At 41.0% G+C, this 21,033-nt stretch overlaps 2 protein-coding genes across 3 annotated transcripts in view; one reads left to right on the top strand and one right to left on the bottom strand.

Moving 5' to 3' along the window:
• The window catches only part of adgra2 (adhesion G protein-coupled receptor A2), a 91,186-nt gene extending 86,338 nt beyond the window's left edge, over positions 1–4,848 (top strand). Inside the window, exons 17-19 of the mRNA XM_002932954.4 lie at positions 567–712; positions 842–931; positions 1,031–4,848. Coding sequence (XP_002933000.2) covers positions 567–712; positions 842–931; positions 1,031–2,252 — 1,458 coding nt within the window. The 3' untranslated portion in view covers positions 2,253–4,848. The remainder of the gene's footprint in view (positions 1–566; positions 713–841; positions 932–1,030) is intronic.
• Positions 4,849–5,660: 812 nt separating this feature from the next.
• On the bottom strand, positions 5,661–16,457 carry brf2 (BRF2, RNA polymerase III transcription initiation factor 50 kDa subunit). 2 transcript variants are annotated; one of them, XM_031897566.1, is made up of 5 exons: positions 16,204–16,457; positions 12,820–12,879; positions 10,687–11,008; positions 6,271–8,761; positions 5,661–5,859 (listed from the first exon to the last, which is right to left on the bottom strand). In XM_031897566.1, exons 1-4 carry the CDS (start codon positions 16,355–16,357, stop codon positions 7,702–7,704), a joined length of 1,596 nt encoding a protein of 531 aa, XP_031753426.1. In that variant the 5' UTR covers positions 16,358–16,457; the 3' UTR covers positions 5,661–5,859; positions 6,271–7,701.
• Positions 16,458–21,033: the final 4,576 nt, after the last annotated feature.

Raw genomic sequence — 21,033 nt, 5'->3', positions numbered from 1 at the left:
TGACTGCCCGTTTTCCACCTGAGCACAGCTGCAGTCAAAACGTGTCAATAACAGCTTAGTGAGGACACTAAACGAGCTGATATTTGCCCACATGTGCTGGACCAAAATCGGATGAACCAAACATTCGATCCCCGGGTCAAGCAGTAGATCATACTGCTGGCCTATGGTGAGGAAGTGGGATGCACCACTGTGGACCTTGCCAGTCATGAGTCAGTAGGTCCCTATACATAGGCCGAGAAGCTGATGACTTGGATTGGTGGAGTTGGCATATTTTATTGGCAAGTGTATGCTTTTGCAATTACTGCCCAGTTGCTTTGTCTATAAATGATGCAGCATTTCACATGGATTTTGTAAATGGCTTCTTCCTTAATTAATCTCAATATATAAAGGCTAGAACTTATTTACAATTGTCATTAGCTGATTGAACTTACCCAAATGCCTTTTCTAAGAAAACACATTTATATACTTTATATTTCATGCCTACTTTTAGGACATTAATACATTATTTAAAATGAAAAGGGCCCAGTACTAAAGTAGCTTGTAAAAGAAAGCTGTTTTCTTCCCAGGTCAGCATCATTCTGCATTATTCTTCCTTATCAACCCTGCTTTGGATGGGCCTCAAGTCCAGAGTAATTTACAAAGAACTAACTCACAAGCCCCAACCACAGCAAGAAGGAGAGGCCAATCAGCCTCCACAAAGGCCAATGCTTAGGTGAGTTAAGAGAGCTCAGCAACTACTGGTTCTTTGGAATGATTACATCTCTCTCTTATTTTGGCATCATTTTTCTGTAAGTTGGTTGTTTTGTGACTGGCCACTGACTTCTCTCTCTGTATTTATTAGGTTCTACTTAATTGCTGGAGGAATCCCATTGATCATTTGCGGGATCACTGCTGCAGTCAACATAAACAACTACAGGGATAACAGCCCTTAGTAAGTTTCTTTCGGATTATAGAAATCTCCAACACCTACATCTTTCAATATGTTTTTCTTGATTAATGAATGTTCGTTAATGGGTGTTTCTTTTTGTAGTTGCTGTTTAGTCTGGAGGCCAAGCCTTGGAGCATTTTATGTCCCAGCAGGATTAATTCTTCTTGTCACCTGGATTTACCTGTTGTGCGCTGGAATAAACCTAAGACGTCAGCCAGCTGAACAAAAAGATGTGCCAGAGACAAATGACCCTCAGCAGCAAAGTGGGGGCATAAGCCATCTACTAAGTGATTCAAGCTCAATATCATTGAATATTAATTCAGCAGCTCCTGTGGCAGAGGTTGACAATGTATATTCTTTGGAGGTACAGTTCTGGGCCCTGTTGATTGTCCATATTCTCTACATCGCACTCTGGGTGTTTGGAGCTTTTGCTGTGTCACAGGGCTGGTATCTCAATATAATTTTCAGTTGCCTTTATGGGTTGACAGCTGTGGCTCTTGGACTTTTCATCTTTATTCATCACTGTGTGCGACGGCAGGACGTTCAGCGATCTTGGTTTGCCTGCTGCCCATCGTACACGGAAGCTTTGCCTGTTGAAGCATATGTAAAAACTGGATCCCCTGTGGATGACCCACCTCCCGTGTACAATGGATGTAACCCAGAGATGGCAAATTCAATCAAAGCTTCATCCTCGCCAAGCAACAGCAGTAACTCTAATACTGGGCCCTGCAAGATCACAAACTTGCAGGTGGCCCAAAACCAAGCTGAGAGCTGCCCACCAAAACAAGCCAGCTGTGAAGAGAGTGAACCTGCCAACAACAAAAACGTGCCAGTTCCCAGTAGGTACATGAACAACCTTCATACTCGCCGGAACCATAAAAGTAGAAGTAAGCAGTATCGTGATGGGAAACACCACAGGTTAAAGGTGCTTCGAGGACCCTCTTCCGATCAACATTCCAGTGAGAGTGGAAGTATCCACAACAGTCACTCTGAGAGCTACCATAGCAGAAACAGTCCATTAAATAATGGCAGAACTGGGGGGGAAGCTCGGGAACCAGAGGGGGCAATAACTCACTCTGAAGGGAGTGACAGCAGTGGGCATCATGCACAGAACTTTGCCAAGGCACAAAGGAAAAGTGCAAGTCGGGATAACCTAAAACAAGCAAACAGCATGGAAAGGGAGTCCAAACGGCGATCCTACCCACTCAACACTGCTAACCAGAACGGTGTTCTAAAGGGTAGCAAATATGACATTAATTTTGCACCTCCTGAAAACACCACAGTCATGAAAACTGGGCTTTGGAAGAGTGAAACCACCGTGTAGCCTTAAGTGCAGGGATTGCGCCATGATATGAAGAAGTGTCTTGACTCCACACTAATGCATACTAGGAACTGGGCTCTCCCCAGGCTCAGCTGATTGCAGATTGCTCGGTGGAGATAGCAGGACTTCTAAGGGAAACAGAAGCCGTACCCAGATGTCCATGTTTGGATAAAGGCATGCACAACAATGGCATATGTAAAAGTATACATACATGCTTGGGAGAACTGCCCCCTATAGGAATCCAGTTTATAGAGGAATTTCATTCAAATCCTCAAGATGTATCCTTTACATCTCTGGTATATAATGATCACAACCACAACGATACCTCATCCCAATCAGGCACCATAATGCACTTATCCTGTGTCTTGCACTTGCACTCAGTCCTATATTGATTCCAAGATCTTGTACGGTTAATGCTTTGGGTATAATGTATGAAACTCCATTTATATGGAATACATTTGTTTTACCCTAAACCAATGGGCGAATAGTGGATTATTTTCTCAAGCAGATATCAAATGTGCCTTATTAGAAACATTTCTGTTTTCTATTCCTACCGTGCACTTTCAAAGTACTGGCATCTAGTGGAATTGTGGGATGATCTGAATAACCATGTCTGATTTTAATCTTTTGCACCTTCCTGCAAACTTTTATACAATTTCTGAAATCTAATTTCAAAATTCAACAACTTGCCAATTGGAGCCTTCAGAGGATGGACTGCCTTGGTTTTATTGCAATGAGTCGTTCAATAACAATCGTACACATAGGACTGTTAAAAGCAGACCTGTTTGCCCTCAGATAATCCTGTTTCTAAAACAAAGGGCAAGTAAAACAAAGACGGACAATCAATTTAGATATTCAAATATTTGTAAATCATTTTTGCATGGTATGTTTATTGTTATTAAAAGAGGAAAATGTTTATTTTTCAAATATAGAATTTTATTGTATATATAGATAGAACAGGATCCAATTTTTCAGAACTGTATATTTCTATATCCGTATGAAATGTGTTGCCTTTTTCCCCCCCAAAAAAGCTGTAAGGTTATATATATAAGAACTGTATGCAATATTCTGGTACCTGCAGAAGTGCCAAGGGAAAAGCAAATTGTAAACGTAATGTCAGGATATGCTCACTTACTGTAATTCCAGTCTATAATGAAGTGTGATTAACAGTAATTACTAGAAGTGCTACTATAAGCAATAGTATGCTATGGCGTACAGACAAAGTGCCTTCAAAAATCTATGATAACCCAAAGAACCTCAGTTATGGAAGTGACTGCCTAAAAATGAATTAACAACACTCATTCGGGAAACCAAAGCTACGCGAATGCCATCCCACCGGCGATTTACATTCTTGCCGGTGGGATTGCATGTCTGGGAGATTAGTTACCTGCAATAGTGAAGATTTATTGCGGGCGACTTCTCTTTCCATGTGTCACTGCTCTAAGGGTGTGATTTATCAACATTTGAATCCATTTTTTTTGCACTAAAAAATATTCAAATAACGGTCAAAAACTTGAATGTTCAATATTTATAAAGTGCAAAAAATCCTAGAATTTGTAAAAACTTAAACATCTAAAAGCTTGCGAGTTTAGATAGAAGTCAATGGGAGTTGTCCTAGGCAAAATCAAACCATTTTTTTCCATTGAAGTTTTTCTAGTTTGCGAACTCACAAATTTGAGTTTTTCATATTCAGTTTTCTTAATAAATAAGCAAACATTCAACTTTTTTTTTTAAAATGTGAATGTTTATTCAAAGTAGAAAAAACTCTGAAATTCACAAACTTGAAAACTGATAAATAAGCCCATAAGTGCCATATGCATTAGGATTGCTATAGCCAGAGATCCAGAAAAAAAATGTTTTGCTATTGGGCTTAAGGCCCTGTTTGTATAAATCAACATTTCCTTTCATCTAATTGGGAATAATGCTTTCTGAAGTGATTATCTCTTTTTATATGTGTTTCAAGGCTTTCCTATTAAAGTTGTCCTTTACTCTAAGTCATATTCCTTCCCAGTGCCCTCTCCATGTGTTGGTAATGTTGGATAATCTTACAATGCTACATACTGAGTTTACATCTTTAGGATCGGCGCATACATCATAAACGTGGAGAACAAGTATATAAAATAGACCCCACCCCCAGTCTGCTCATAGACAGAGCATAGTTTATGGAATTCCCTGTACTAGGTGCAATTAAACAAAGCTTATCTTTAAGGGCAAAGTGTACATTTTTATCATGTAAATAAGCATTTGCAAATAGTGATGTTACAGCCAAGTGTTGGCAGCACCTAGAGGTTGGCGGAATGTTCCTTCTGCATTATGTTTGCTGCCTTTACAAACTTTGTGTTAACAGTTACACATCCATACAATGATCCTTAAAAGTGATGAAAGTACTTAGGTTAATGCTTTTCAGACTAGTGAGGATGCTAGTTTATCAAATATGTCAGATCACAGGCAAAAATGAAGAGTTTGCCACCTATAAGGCTTCACCAAAACCAAATACCGTGTACCAAAGAGATGATGTCCAAAGCAAATTGTGTAATCGTTTGAATGCACCAGAAGACATGTTTAAAACTAAATATATATTAAATACTGTACCAAGAAACATTGGGTGTCAGTGTCTTCTGTCTGTGGTTTGGAATTCTACTAGTTGTCATGCACCTCCATATGAGCTGAAATCAGGGAGAAAGGACACTTTCTACAGAGCAAGTTTTAGGTGTCCTTTTTGGTTTACACCCCCTTTGGAGTTTGAATATGAGGGATAGTGTGTGCGGCAAGGGCTGAAATGAAAACCCAAATCTCCAATTTATATTTTCTGGGTCTCTAGAATGTGGGCTTCACCCATATGGATCCCAGGCTGTTATAAAGCAATGACATACAAAGAGGTCAATGGAAATCCTAGGCATGCTGGGGCCTTAATCTCTTGTAGAGCTACTTCAGTCCATGGGCCACCAGCTGTAAACTCCAGGGGGGAATCCGGTTTTCAATCATCTCCTCTTCAGTAGGTTTGCCGACAAAAGCACGTATACCCGGTTTACATTATTCAGAATCGCTATGTTCCAAATAAACAGAACATTTTGGGGCTACCTTAGTATTAAAGGTCTTTGTGATGCATAAACCTCACTCAGGGCGGTTTGATTTATCAATATGGGTGCTAAATTGTACCATTGAAGTGACCCATAACAACCAGATTCTTCTATATTTTCTAACTTTACTATAGTGTTCAAAAGTAAATTGCTTGTTGGTTGTACTGGCAGCTACCCTTGTGCATTTTAGTGCCTATGTAAGGAAATGTGCTGTAGAAGAATGGAAAGTTTCTAAAGCAGCAGTACAACCCAAGCAAAGATTTTTTTTACAGACATTTTCATCCAAAGCAAATCTGGGCAGAACTAAAGTGACCAAGCATTTGTAAACCACTACATCAAGGTAACTTTATTCAAAGCCAGCTAAAAAAAGAATATCATATGCCAGTTAGTAAAAGTAAAAAGTCAATAAACATCTTTCAGATTGCGGCATTCAAGGGAAAGTAGCAGGCTAGCCCTTTATGTCAAATATTACCAAAATTTCACAATTTAAGACTGAAAGACAGTCTTGGTTTACTTACAAATCTTAAAGGAACAGTAACACCAAAAAATGAAAGTGTATAAAAGTAATAACAATATAATGTACTGTTGCCCTGCACTGGTACAACTGGTGTGTTTGTCTCAGAAAGACTACAATAGTTTATATAAATAAGCTGCTGTGTAGCCATGGGGGCAGCCATTTAAAGGAGAAAAGGCACAGGTTACTTAGCAGATAACCGATAAACCCTCATTATATGGGGCTTATCTACTAGTTATCTGCTATGTAACCTGTGCCTTTTCTCCTTTTTTCCAGCTTGAATGGCTGCCCCTGTGGCTACACAGCAGCTTATTTATATAGTAGCTTTTCTGTAGCAAAAACAACAGTTTTTTGCAGGGTAACAGCACATTATATTTTAATTACTTTAAAACACTTTAATTTTTTGATGTTACTGTTCCTTTAAAGGGTAAGTAAAGTCAAAGAACAATAAATGATTTTCAGATGCCACCTCAAAACCCGAGCTTATCTTTTATATAATTTTTTTTTTTTTTTAAAGAATTGTACAATTTACATGATAATTGATCCTCTGCAATGAAATTTTCCCTTCTCTACTCTCCCTCCAATTACTGTGCATAGAAATCCTTAGCTGGCCAATGGCTGTTTTAGGATCACCGCTGCTCCAAGTCCTTAATGGGAAGCAGACAGTGGGTGGCCACAAAAGGATTACGGTTTTCATGAAAATGGAACGGATTATTACATGGAAGTATATTGAATATAGCTCTGGGAACCTGAAAATCATTTTTGGGACTTTACATCTCCTGTAATCAGTGAGCTCACATGAAACATGAAATGTAACCTGCAGTGAATAAAACCTTTAGTCAAAAACGGTGGTAGAAAACGATATTTGAGGGTGTTGCACCTGTCCTTGCAAACTATTAACTACATCCTGACCAAGAGAAGCAATCCTCCATTATGCAGTTGGGTGGCTTCAAGCTGTGTGGAAAAGGATTTGTGTCAGGCCTACCTGAAGTTCAAGGAAGAGCGTGGGCAACTGAACACGTGGCTTCCCCTCCAGTCCCCAGAACTCAACTCTGCACATTCGGCAACACACAGATAACAGTATAAGCAGTATAATTGAATTCATCATTTGTATTAAAACCTGGATGTGTTTTGCATAAATCATGAAATAACATACAAAAAAACAGAAAAAAAATAATGAACAGACTTCCAAAAGGCACAATGAGGTAGTGCATTTATCATTTGTCTTACAGGGACTCTTCTAACCACTGCCTACACATACAGGCTGCAGCAGGCAGGGGGCAGTGCTTACATTAGTGCATACAGCAAAAAAAAGTTAAAAAAAAAAAAAAAGGCAAAGTACAAAACTGTCATTCCCCTTATGCTCAAGATTGAAGGTTAGAGTTATCATTTTACTTCATGGACATAATTCATTAAAGTGATGCTTTAAATCAAGAGATGGATAATGTATTATTATAAAAAAAAAACTGATATCTATGAGAAATGACAATTGCCAAGTATAATTGTGCAATTATTAGTCTGTATTTGGTATTGCCCTGGGTGTTAGGCAGAACCCAAGGGAAACTGCTGATAGGGTTAAAAGCACACCATAAATCGATAGTTCTCCTTTAAACCGTTGAAGGATGTGGCAGTACTACGCTTATGCACGGCCGATCTCATGGAAAGCAATGAAGTGAAAAGACTAAGACATGAGAAGATTATTAGCAGTCATGCAGGGATAGTGCTTTTACTCTGGGAAACCTGAATTCGTACCAGAAGGACTAGCTCAAGAGGTTAAAGGGCACAATTATCATCCAAATATGACATTATTATCCCAGCTCTCTCTAGTTATATGATTAGCAGATATTTATATCCAACATTAGGCATTTGGTAACTCATCATCTCTGTTCAGGGCCTGCTCAAATTCTTTCATTTCAGCAGGTGTCCGTAAGTACTGCTCAATTTCACTATCCGAGATGTCCTCGTCCCCTGTTATGTCCAGATGACCACGAGGAAATGGAATGGAGCGACTTCTTTTTCTTGGGTTGCTCACACACGGGGGAAGAAAAACAAAGGTGGAATTTCGCTGATCATTAGAGGAAAGAGCTTTTGTCCCTCTGGATAATTGTGCCTCAGTGTCTGCCAGTGTCCCTCTGGATAATTGTGCCTCAGTGTCTGCCAGTGTCCCTCTGGATAATTGTGCCTCAGTGTCTGCCAGTGTCCCTCTGGATAATTGTGCCTCAGTGTCTGCCAGTGTCCCTCTGGATAATTGTGCCTCAGTGTCTGCCAGTGTCCCTCTGGATAATTGTGCCTCAGTGTCTGCCAGTGTCCCTCTGGATAATTGTGCCTCAGTGTCTGCCAGTGTCCCTCTGGATAATTGTGCCTCAGTGTCTGCCAGTGTCCCTCTGGATAATTGTGCCTCAGTGTCTGCCAGTGTCCCTCTGGATAATTGTGCCTCAGTGTCTGCCAGTGTCCCTCTGGATAATTGTGCCTCAGTGTCTGCCAGTGTCCCTCTGGATAATTCTGCTTCAGTGACTGCCAGTGCTTTCCTGAGAAGAAACACTCGATGCCTTAGCAAGTCGCCCAAGTGCTGCACTACAGTCTTTTTATTTAATGATAATACCTTTAGCCAGGGGAGATAAACAGACAACTTAATAAGGGTACCCTGCAGCTCCCTTAACCGAATTGCTGAAGGTGGCGGCAGGTCGACATCAGACAACTTGCAGAATCGTGATAAAGAACATGATAATCGGCGAGCTGGTAGCAAGGACTGCCAGGAAATGTAGGCCGCTGCCGTGATTATGGGAATAGGGTGCCGGCCAGTCACCAGCCATGTTTCATATGCCAGTTCCACAGTCTGCACAGTCCTCTCTGACACTGTGTCCAATTTCTCTGCATAATGTGAAGGAACCTCGCACGAGTCCTTAAAAAGCTTGAAGCTGCAATCACATGAAGGTCTCCTATTAACCTCAATCAGATATATATGATTGTGTCTCAGAGATGGTATTAGAGATAGTCAGGTACTTTAGGAGACAAGACCATAAAGAAAACATAGCAAAATGGGAAGTGTAACCTTGTTTCCATTGTGCTTTCTGCCTTAAAGGAACAGTAACACTAAAAAATAAAAATGTTTTAAAATAATTAAAATATAATGTACTGTTGCCCTGCACTGGTAAAAGTTGCGTGTTTGCTTCAGAAAGACTACTATAGTTAATAGAAATAGCTGCTGTGTAGCCATGGGGGCAGCCATTTAAATTGAAAAAAGGAGAAAAGGCACAGGTTACATAAGAAGATACCAGATAAACTGTGTAGAATACAATGGGAATCTGCTACTTATCTGTTATCTGCTTAGTAACCTGTGCCTTTTCTCCTTTTTTCAATTTAAATGGATGCCCCCATGACTACACAGCAGGGTATTTATATAAACTGTAGTAGTGTTTATGAAGAAAGCACACAACTTTTACCAGTGCAGAGCAATAGTATATAATATATTAATTATTTTTATACACTTTCATTTTTTGGTGTTACTGTTCCTTTAAACAAATCTGCATAAAATGTGTTTGACGATAAATCATTATTTCAATTTTATTCTGAGCTAAAATAAAGTATCACTAGACTTCCAATTGCAAAAAATCCTCAGCTTTGTATAGTCATTTTGCCTACATATTAGACCAGTGGTCCCCAACCAGTGACAAAAGCTACATGTTGCTCCCCAACTTGAAGGCAAGTTTTGGTTGCATAAAAACCATGTGTTCTACCAAACAGAGCCTCCTGTAGGTTGCCAGTCCACATAGGGGTTACACATCAGTTCTTATTTGGCACCCCAGGTACATTTTTCATTCTTGCGTTTCTTCCAAACATTTTTTACATCTGAATGTGGTACATGGGTAAAAAAAAAAGATTGGGGACCCCTGGATTACAAATATGTTGTAGCGCTGAGGGCACTGCGGCTGTGACTGCAAAGCATAAACACCACTTCAAGTTGCACAGGTTTCCATGTCCTGTAATGTATCTACCATACATTCCCTGCAGATCATTATTATCCTAATTATACCCCATCTACCAACATTTGTAGGGGTTTGTTGGCTGCCGTGTCTGGCCCATGGCATTCTTTTTCTAAACTAGCTGGCAGCCAGGAGAATGTACCTGACTTCAACTGTTTAAATGATGTCAAGCAGCCAGACATGGTGGCCAACAGCCATGCTGCTCCACTATACTTTATTAATAGGTACGGGCAATTGGGCTGTTTTTGGGGAGGGTGATTCTGCAGGGAATGTATGATATATACATGGGATTACTAAACCAGTGGTTCCACATAAGCCTACCACAAAGCATTAAATGGGTGGTTCACCTTTTAGTACGTTATAGAATATCCTATTCCTCAAAACTTTGCAATTGGCTTTATTTATTTGTTGTTTTTTTTTTTGTTTTGTTTTTTTAATTATTTGCTTTCCTTTACTGCCTTTTTCTAGGTTTAAGATGGGGGTCACTGACCCTGGCACACAAAAATCTATTGCTCCCTGAGGCTAAAGTGTTATTGTTGCTTTTTATTACTTATCTTTCTATTCAGTCCTTCACCTTTTCATATTCCAGTCTCTCATTTAAATTACTGTCTGGTTGCTAGAATAAAACATTAGCAACCAGGTAGCTGCTAAAATGTCAAAGTGGAGAGCTGCCAAACAAAAAGCTAAATTGAAACTGAAAAACCACAAAAAAAAAAAAATGAAGGCCAATTGCAAATCGTCTCAAAATATCCCTGCCGGCATCATTTTAACAAGACTAGAACTAGACCCAGGGTGCCAAAAAGGTTTGTAAATAAGTTATTCATAGGTACCATGGGCACATGAAAGCTTGCATTTCTCACCTTCTGCAGTGACTCATCACAAGGTTCTGGAGGCTAACAGATGGGACATCCAGTTTCAGTACTTGCACTATGCTCAGGAAAATGCTCGCAAACAGTTCTTTCTTGGCATAAACCAAAGAGCAAATAGTAGCCATAGTGATAGGCCATTGGTGCTGCCTGCAAGTGATGTACACACAGCAGCCCACAATTATCTCCTTCTTCTCAATGGAGACAGAGTGGTACAGGGGATGCTTATAAGCTTGTTCATAGTAGGATACTGCTGTATCTGAAAAGCCGTCAGGTAGTCTTAGGACTCTGCAGATATTCCGCACACGTACAATTCCTGTGGGACAAAAGACAAGAGTAGCTCCCAAGAAGTACAATATTGGATCACATACAGTTCTGTATCTACTGTTCAAAATAGCATCAAGGTACATATGAATTAACTCATAATATATCCCAGCTTCTCTATGACCACTTGCTGCTCTTTAGATGATTAACAAGTTATAAATTATAGTATAGAACAGTTTATCTGCCAAATGAGAGGACCTTTACCTAATGTGGCGACTAACATGCTGAGCCAAATCAGAACAATCCATATCATATTAGATCAGTGCTGTCCAACTTCTGTGGTACTGAGGGCCGGAATTTTTCCGGCCTACATGGAGGAGGGCCGATAATGGAAACCAATTTTGACCACTCCCCTTTTTAAACCACACCCACTTGAAACCATACCCATGTTATCACATGATCATACCCAAAAAACCTGCCATACTCTGCCTTCCCTACCCTGCCTGTGTGTGCCATACTCTGCCTGCCCTACCTGTGTGTGCCCTGCCCTGCCTGTGTGTGCCCTGCCCTGCCTGTGTGTGCCCTACCCTGCCTGTGTGTGCCCTACCCTGCCTGTGTGTGCCCTACCCTGCCTGTGTGTGCCCTACCCTGCCTGTGTGTGCCCTACCCTGCCTGTGTGTGCCCTACCCTGCCTGTGTGTGCCCTACCCTACCTGTGTGTGCCATACTCTGCCTATGTGTGCCATACTCTTGACTGCCCTATGGTGCCTGTGTGTAGTACCACCTCAGTATATGTTCTTTTTATAGTGTGCAGGGTTTATTTGTGGGTTTCTACTGCTCCTCCTGAGGTGTGAACAATGTGGGTGATTACAGTCTGAGCCTGAGGTGTGAACAATGCAGGGATTAAAAGGTGTGAACAACACAGGGGATTACATTATTAAACAATACAGGGAAATTACAGCGTGAATTTGAGGTGTGAACGACGCAGGGGGCCAGTTAATCACAGTACTGATACCATTTAAAGTTTACACTAAGGTAAGACATCAAAGCAGCCAGACAGGTGGGGGGCCACACAGAGGGGGGTCGCGGGCCGCATGCCAGTTGGACAGCACTGCATTAGATCATAAATCATCATCATGAGATCACGGCATCAACGTGTTTGTATGGGATTTTCACTCGCCCAATAGATATCTGGCTAAAAACTGGGCAGATATTGGTTGGGCATGCCGCCTGGAGGGCCCCATACACAGGCCAGTAAGCTGCCAACTGTCATAAGGTTTTATCAGCTCATGCATAACCAATCATGCTAAGGAAATTTGTATCAATTAGTGTATAACAAACCAGTTCCTGCACATTTCAAACATGCAGAACATTTTGACTGGACACTTCTGCTACAGAACCAGAATGTTAGGTTGTGAAAGCACACAGATAAACAAAATGATACCCCCAATAATGCATTATGCAGAGGCAGCAGGTATGATAAATGGGCAAAGTGCTCCTGAATGTTTTAAATCAATGAGATGCTTAGCTCTGTCCTTATGGAATAACTTGCTGTCCTTGCATGAGAATGTAATGTACTGTGGTTTCTGACATGAATGCACACCCATGCTGTGTAAAAAGTGGAATAAAACATTATCGGTGATGTTGCTCATAGCAGCCAATCAGATGCTTTGCTTTGCTAACTGTTGAAATCTAATTGCTGATTGGTTGCCTTGGGCAACATCACCGGTAATGCTTCACTCCACTTTTTACACAAGAAGTATGTGTTGGCTCTACAACAAAGGTGCTTCCTACAGACAGAGGCCTTCATGCCCAGAAGTGCCTCATGCAGAATATTGCCTGTACATCTCCAGCAAACACTTACCCCGGAGCTTACTAACGGTCATCGAGTCATTCTCTCCGGTGCTGTCGGCAAATCTCACAGCTGTAAACAAAAACAAGAAAGGGTTATGGATCCAAGGGCATTCAGAACTACAGGCACAGAAAGTAAGAACAAAAACCAGAATGCGGGCTGACATTTATAGTAAGAACAGGCAGCCAAGTTAACACAAACTTATTTGGTCAATAACACACAGGAACGAATCAGCATGATCTGATCATTTGGCTGTTGTACCAATGATCACTAAGGTGATGCATTAGGAAAGGATTACATCAATTTGCTCAATTTGATTTTATAACCTGCCCAATTGATATTTAGCCCATTTTCATATACATATTGGTTGGGTGGGATATTGGGAGGACCCCATACACATGCCAGTAAGCTGCCAACCTGGGTCTGGAGTGACTGAATCAGAAGCTTATCTCAGTCTGCTTATGGTAGAGCAAAAGTATTTGCCAGGATCAGGTTAAAGAACCTTGGGGCCGATTCACTAAAGTGCGAAATAACGTGCGCTATTTATAGCGTGCGGTAAAAATTTTATCGCGTCTTAATTTTCGCACGATTCACTATAAGCATACTTGCGCTATTTTACGCGCGATATTGCATGCGTTATTTAACTCGCGAAGACTATTTCAATGCGGTATTTGCCGGTACATGCGCTAAATAACGCTCGCATTTAGTCGCCAGATATAAATAGTAGCTTAGAAATAGTATATAAACTGTCGCCGCATATAAATAGTAGATGCTTATAAATAGTAGCCACTAGTGATGAGCAAATGTGTTCTGGTTATCTTTGGTGAAAAATTAGCAAATCTTTCGAAAGATCCACGAAACGGCAAAAATGTTGTGCGGGCAAAAAAATTGTTGCCCGCGACTATTATATTTTTTGACGCTTTTGTAAATTTTTGGACGTGCGGTGAATTTTTGCGTGGCGAATTTTTTTATGCGTTTTGCCATTGGCAGATTGTTTTGCGAAACGCATGAAAAAATTTGCCGCAGAAAAATTCGCTGCACGTCCAAAAATTCGCTGCGAATCCATGCCTGGCGAAACATTTAATCACTTGTAGCCGCATATAAATAGTCGTGCAACTGAACGCACGCCATGTTAGCCATACACGCCAATACTTGCGGAAAATTACTGTATTAAAAATGACCATTTCCCTGCAAACTGGCGGCTGCGTCACTCTAGGGGAAACACATACCGTATATACTCGAGTATAAGCCGATCCGAATATAAGCCGAGGTACCTAATTTTACCTAAGAAAACTGGAAAAACTTATTGACTCGAGTATAAGCCTAGGGTGGCAAATGCAGCAGCTACTGCTAAGTTTTAACAATCAAAATAAATACCCATAAAATTACATTAATTGAGGCATCAGTGGGGTATATGTTTTTCAATATTTATTTCAAAGAAAAACAGTAAACTAGCTCTGTAAGCGGAGAAGAGGGTCAACAAAAACAATATGAGTACTACCCCACACTCATTGCACATTGGCAAACTGGCAGCAGACCCGGTCCCGGAGGAGATGTAAGGGGAAATAAGTATTGCTAGTGGGAGCCTAGGCCAGGGCACTGGAGGGTCTGGTTGCGGGTGGCCTAATTTGCACACAAAGGAGAGAGGGTGCTAGTCTAGAGGGACCCATGGCACCTGGCTCGAGTATAAGCCGAGGGTGACTTTTTTCAGCACATTTTGGGTGCTGAAAAACTAGGCTTATACTCGAGTATATACAGTACTTGAATAAATAACACTGCAAAGTCCATATTTTATTGCCAAAAACTCATTTACTGTACTTTTCTATAATTATTATACCTAGTAATGTATTTTGTGCGACTAAATATTTACCGCTATAGTACTGTATATTTTGGCAACTAAATATTTACCGCTACAGTACTGTATATTTTGGCGACTAAATATTTACCGCTACAGTACTGTATATTTTGGCGACTAAATATTTACCGCTATAGTACTGTATATTAGTAGCAAAATTCCATACATGCCAAGACTTTAGTAAAATTGAGTAAAAAGACACATACTTGAATAAATAACACTGCTAAGTCCATATTTTATTGCCAAAAACTCATTTACTGTACTTTTCTATAATTGTAGAAACCTGTAGTAGGTGTTAATTTTCGCATAGCCTAATGCGATATTTAGCGCGCCTAAGTGATTGTGAATCATGCGATCGCATTCTTTTCAGCGCGGAAATTAACGCATGTGTTAAGACTAGCGCATGCTATATGGCGACTTAACGCACGCGATAGTAGTATGGTGAATTGCGCGCTAATTATTGCGTCTAATTTAACTCAAAAAAGTGCGCGATAAGATTTATCGCACTTTAGTGAATCAACCCCCTTGTATCAGTTAGTGAACTCGTTTCTACACAATTTCATCCTCATCTGATGGTTTTTCTGATCTACTTGATAGACATCTGGCCAATTTTCGGGCAAATGCCCATTAGGCAAATAAACATATGATCTGCAATAACAAATGATTTAGGCAAGGGTGGGTGCCCAGGCTAGCATTACTGCCATTCTGTGCTTGAATGTAGCCAGGGAACTATCTGCAAGGAGTTTCTATGTTTGCCTTATATTTGTGTGGGTTTCCTTTGGTTTCCTCCCACATGCAAAAAACATTTAGGCAGGTTAATAGACTCTGATTATAAGTTTTTTTTGCAGTCCCTGGTACAGTACCACCTGAGGAAAGGGCCTTGCATGGCTTTATTGCAAAAATGCCACTGGTGGGAACTAGCAGGCCAGTTCCTGAAACCCACAAAACATGAAGGCAAGTATTACTCTAAGGGTGAAGACACACGGAGCTACTAGTAGCAGCTACTTGTCGTGGCTACTAAAATAGACAATGCTGATCATTTACTGATAACTGTCTCTACGTGTTTTATCAGAGGCAATTCTCAGCATTGTCTATGGCAGGGGATTTTCTGGCATTTAGTAGCTGCTACTAGTTGCTCTGTGTCTTCACCCTAAGACTAAATCCACCCTCAGTGACACCATTCTACAAATTTTAAAGCCTCATAGAGATGTTTTTAGTAGAAAGGCCAGGCAGAAAGAACTAAGGCACAGAATGCCTAGCTGGGCAAAACAAGGCCTATATATGGAAAGAGGGCTGAATGCAGAGGTACCCCAGCTGTGCAATTTCTCCCCACACTTAGATTGTAAGCTTTATGCAGCAGGGTCTTCCTTCTTACAATGTCTTTTTTTTACAGTGTGTATATGGCACATAATCTCTCTCTCATGAACAACTGGAAAGTGGTAGCAAAGTTCTGCTTGTGGCACACAACTCCCAGAATGCACGGCAAGAGCAGCAGCACCGGAAGCCATGCACACAGCTGAGACTCACGCTGAGCCACACACCTTGCAAGTGACTCTCCTCCGCAGCGGTGGTGGTGATTAGGCCTTCACTCAGAATACAGCCGCAGTCGGCACACACCACCTGATCCTGGGAATAGTGCGCATCCTCCACTATATCTGAGGAGCCGCAATCAGGACATTGCTTCGCGCCCGACATTTTCGCTAACTGTGCATCCAAACAAGCGCGGAACCATAAGACTTCTGTCACTATAGGTACGCCCCGCTTTTCTTCCTACCTCCCTATTAGCTGATAGAGCGGTTTCACATTCTATGACATCACTTCCCATGTCGGGGAAGAGGCGGGATAAGACTTGGCTGAACCGGAAGTAAGGTGATATTAGTATTGTTATCGTCCTTTTTCTAGTAATTAATTAAAATAAAATCGGAAGAGACTGAGACTGTGCCTGACTGCGCCTATTTATTCTACATTAGAGCTGAGTAATATCACTGGAGATTAATTTGTGTCACAATCTGTCAGACTGAGCGTGTAGATTAAACACAGACAGATGCTAAAAATGTAAACACACTGTGCCAACACTGGGGGGCGCTGATGCTATAACTATTTTTTTGTACATCTGTTGTTTGTGTAGCGCCAAAACATTAACCTAGCGTTTATAGAGGGTCATACACTTTGCAGAACGTAGAGTGCAAAGTGCGGGAAAAAAAAAAAGAAAAGACCGCAGTCTGCGCTCCCCCTGCCCATTCCCTAACTCGACATTCAACATAGGGAGGAGTAGGCCAACTATGCCTCCTTACTAGTGATGAGCAAAAATTTTTCCATAGATTATAATGGCTGCAAAAATGTTGCTTGGTAAGAAGAATGCTGATTGACTTCAATGCGTTCTGCAAATTTTTACAAATCTTTTGCAAAATGGGACAGGTTTGCTCATTATTACCCCTGACGCTGCACTTTGCTCCTCATATAATCTGGCACAGGGAGCAGAGTGCAGCTTTCCCTGGGGCACAAGTGGTTGTTAGATGAGCACTACGGGGTGTACACTTGTGTCATTGGGAAATTTAGACTTACTTATATCAGGGATCCCCAACCTTTCTTACTCTTGAGCCACAGTCAAATGTAAAAAGACTTGGAGAGCAACACAAGCACCATAAAAGTTCATGGAGGAGCCAAATAAGGGCTAAGATTGGCTATTAGGCAGCCTCTATGCACACTATCAGCTTACAGGGGGCTTTATTTGGTAGTAAATCTTGTTTTTATTCAGCCAAAACTTGCACCCAAGGAATTTAAAAATAACTACCTGTATGTTTTTGGAGGAAAACCACACAGGCACAGGGAGAACATACACACTGCTTACAGTCAGGAATCAAACTCAGGACCCCAGTACTGCAAGGCTCCCCAGGAGCCCTGGAATATATAGTTTAGAAAGATGGTGGTGCTGTGCTAGGTATGGAAGATTTCTAGACACAGTCATATCTATATATAGGCACCCAAGGGCCTGTGACTAGGGGGGCAGCCGTGGGGACCACTCTCAGGTGCCTATATAATCAATAAATATTAAAAATTGAAAAAGTAAAAATCCTCAGGTGCACTCATGCGTGATGTCTTTTCTGCCGTCTCGTAGGGTGGCCCCGGACCTAAACACTTCCCTACACTAGGTAGCACTTCTTTTCCATGGGTGTAACTATAAAAGAAACAGACCTTGCAGTCGTGGGGGTGGGACAGGGGGGCCTGAATCATGGTGTTTGCTTCCTCTATAGTTCTTTGATATCCCCCCTCCCCAACCACTCTCCTCCCTAGCAAGGGGGGCGCATAGGGGTTGCTGTCAGCGCCTTCGCAGATTTTTTTGCCAAAGCCCCTTTTATTGTGCTTTAAGAGAATATGATTTTTTAGTAGAACAGTTTGTGTGGGGGATTCCTGGGTAAGTACTAGCCCACACTGGAACTAAATGCCTGTTAAATAGCACTTGTCCCTCCAGGTTACAGCAATAAACAATTGACCCTTGTTTTAAGAATCACTGGCACCTAGGTTATTACAGATGTGTTAGTTATATAAAGAAATGCCTTCATACCACAAGGGAGGGCCCATCTGAAAGAGCGAGTGGTGGGTAACCTGGCCTTAGCTGGGAGTAGCAGGGGACAGAGTAAATTCACAAATACAGATAGATAAAATATAAAATTAATCACATTAAAATACAAATTATATCTAAATGGGTGGGTACCTTAGATCTAGGGGCTGCTAGTTACAAAGGCTAGGGCTTTCGCATTTGCAAAGTAGAGTTGGCCAAGTCCCAGTTTAAAAACCTAATATCTTAAAAACTAGAAAAAAACATTAATAATGTAAGTTGCAAAAGTGTTTGGAGGGTTTATAATTCACCACACAGAATGAAAAAAACAAATACTGTACATCTGGTCCGTACAATAGGCAGCAAGCTGATTATAATGGAGAAAGTGCCGTACAGAGGTGCAGGTATAAGTACATTTGTGTTATTGCTGCACTGTGTGCATAGGGAAGGGGCATAGGGAAGGGGAATGGGGAACTGGTGCATGTGATGTGGAATAAGGAAGCAGCTCAGTTTACAGCAGCACTGACTCACCAGTTAGGGGATTATTAGAGATATCTCCAGTGAATGTAAATGTGACCCAACAGATATCACTTACTGCATGAATTGGCACAAATAGTAACGGTCTGTATAGGCTGGGCTGCCTGGCGTATGGCACAGTGTGGATTCTCTGTACGGTTCAGCACTTCAGCTGGAGGGAGAAGGCAAAGTGGTGCTTTGCTCTATTATGTCCCTATTTCATTCTTTTGGGAAAGTTCTGGCAAACATTCGGCATAGCAAACATTTCCAAGCACTTCCCAGACAGCACCCCAATACCCCATGAACTGTATTCAAAGGAAATATAAACCCCCCAAACAAATTCATGTCCAATTGCAGCAACTGCTCTTTTGAGCACTTTTCCAATTTATATATTTTTTAAGTCTTGTGATGTTGCTTTGGCAAGTTAATTAGTGAGTCGTCATCTAAGGTTTCTCTGTTCAGCTCTAAGCAAAGTATCATTACAAGGATTCCCTTCTATCACTAACTTAAAGAGGTTGTTCAACTTTGAGTTAACTTTTAGTATGACGTAGAGAGCACTATTCTGAGACAATTTTCAAATGGTCTTCATTTTCTATTATCATATATAAAAAAAATGGAAAAGTTGCTTTGAATTGGCCATTCTATAACATAAGTTAACTTAAAGGGGTTGTTTACTTTTAAGCTAACTTTTAGTATGTTTTTTGTCTAATTCTAAGCAACTTTTCAATTGGTTTTCCTTTTTTTATAGTTTTTTTTTATTTATTTGCCTCTTTCCAGCTTTCAAATGGGGGTCACTGATCCCAGAAGCCAAAAAACTATTGCTGCGAGGCTACAATTTTGTTGTTGTTAATATTTATTACTTACCCTCCCCCATTAATATTTCAGTCTCTCATTCAAATCACAACTGCTCTGACCCACCCACAAAACAAAAACTGCCCCAGTTACGTGCCATACACTATGTAGCAATAGCAAGACTCTGCTGCAAGTAACCATGAAACTATTTTGGTACAGTTTACATAATACTGATAATCTTGAGTTCCAAACGCCAGCTTGTCCTTTCATATCCAGTTGGCAGAAGCCTCAGAGTGGTCGAGCATTGTCCATTGAGCAAAGTAAGTGCAGAATAAGGGATACCTTTTATTGGTTAACTGAGATTGTTTTGGAATCTTCTGCAGGCCTGGCACAATGGGCAGCCCATAAAGCTAGAGAGCGACCCATAGCAAGGTGTGGGTAGAATTGATAGCCATGTAAATCAGTTGCTCAGTGTGCACCCAGCATGGCAGAACTCCATATCTGCTCCAAACACACTCTAGTGAGGACACATGAAGGTCCTTATTGTATTCATGTGATGTTTTCATGGCAAGGGTTTACATTATGGGCTATAAACCAATCTGGCAGCAGCTGCAGTTTTATCTCTGTTTCACATACAGATAGGCCGTCCCACTGCTGTTATTGTTACACCTTATTCACAGTATGAACAAGTGAAGCTCATTGCAACTTTCAAATGAAGCCAATTTGCTGCTTACATGGAAGTATTCCAGTGAGTCCATATTAGAGGAATCTAAGGACACCAGGCTTCAGTGCATTAATAATAATGACTACATAAGAGAACCCCCTGTTATTATCTCTTAAGGAGCTCTGTGGATTGCTGTACACAGCTATTTATTTATACATTTAAATGCCCTTTTCCTGACAATAAATACCTTTAGGCTGTACATGTGAGAACAATTATGTAGGTAACTGATGACTCCTTGTGTAGGGAAGCTCTGAACCTCACATATGTATAGAGCTGCATGTATAACACCCATAATCACATAAATACATGGAGTGCTTTATAAACGTGACAGCTTGCAGAGTCTCATTTACTTATTACTTGTTTATTACAAAGGAGGGGAAGGAGGAGGTTGGGCAGTGCCCTAGGTGTTGGCTACAAAAGCTTTTTGGGAAGTCTGCATGAACAGAAGATTGAGCGCAGGACTGTATAGAGTACTTACCAAGGCTTCAGTGCCAAATAACTTACCACAGTTTGTGTATGTGTATTAGGGCCACTTTCAGCAATGGATGGGAAAGCAAAGGCTGCATATTGCAGGACACCATAAAGGATGGAAGATTTCCATATTTTCAAGGGCACCTGGGCAGACATTTAGGCTAGCTCTATTGGGCAGGGCTTTGAACTCGTGTATTAGTCAGTAGCTGTATGTTGAACATATGCACCCATCTACTGCTATATCAACACAACAGGCGCCAAATTATTGCCCATTTAGATAAATAATCAATATTAAACTCTGTTGCTAGA

The sequence above is a fragment of the Xenopus tropicalis genome, chromosome 3 (genome assembly GCF_000004195.4).
Source record: "Xenopus tropicalis strain Nigerian chromosome 3, UCB_Xtro_10.0, whole genome shotgun sequence".
Lineage (NCBI taxonomy): Eukaryota > Metazoa > Chordata > Amphibia > Anura > Pipidae > Xenopus > Xenopus tropicalis.
The sequence above is the reverse complement of the archived record's forward strand: the minus strand, read 5'-3'. Positions and strand labels throughout refer to the sequence as shown.

What these genes read in the sequence shown, in the direction of transcription:
- brf2 (XM_031897566.1), bottom strand. Translation starts at nt 16,357, where the DNA reads ATGTCGGGCGCGAAGCAATGTCCTGATTGCGGCTCCTCAGATATAGTG. An exon ending in GGAGGAGAGTCACTTGCAAG is followed by an intron (nt 12,880 to 16,203) that starts GTGTGTGGCTCA and finishes TTTTGTTTACAG; the next exon opens with CTGTGAGATTTGCCGACAGC. An exon ending in GACCGTTAGTAAGCTCCGGG is followed by an intron (nt 11,009 to 12,819) that starts GTAAGTGTTTGC and finishes TTTGTCCCACAG; the next exon opens with GAATTGTACGTGTGCGGAAT.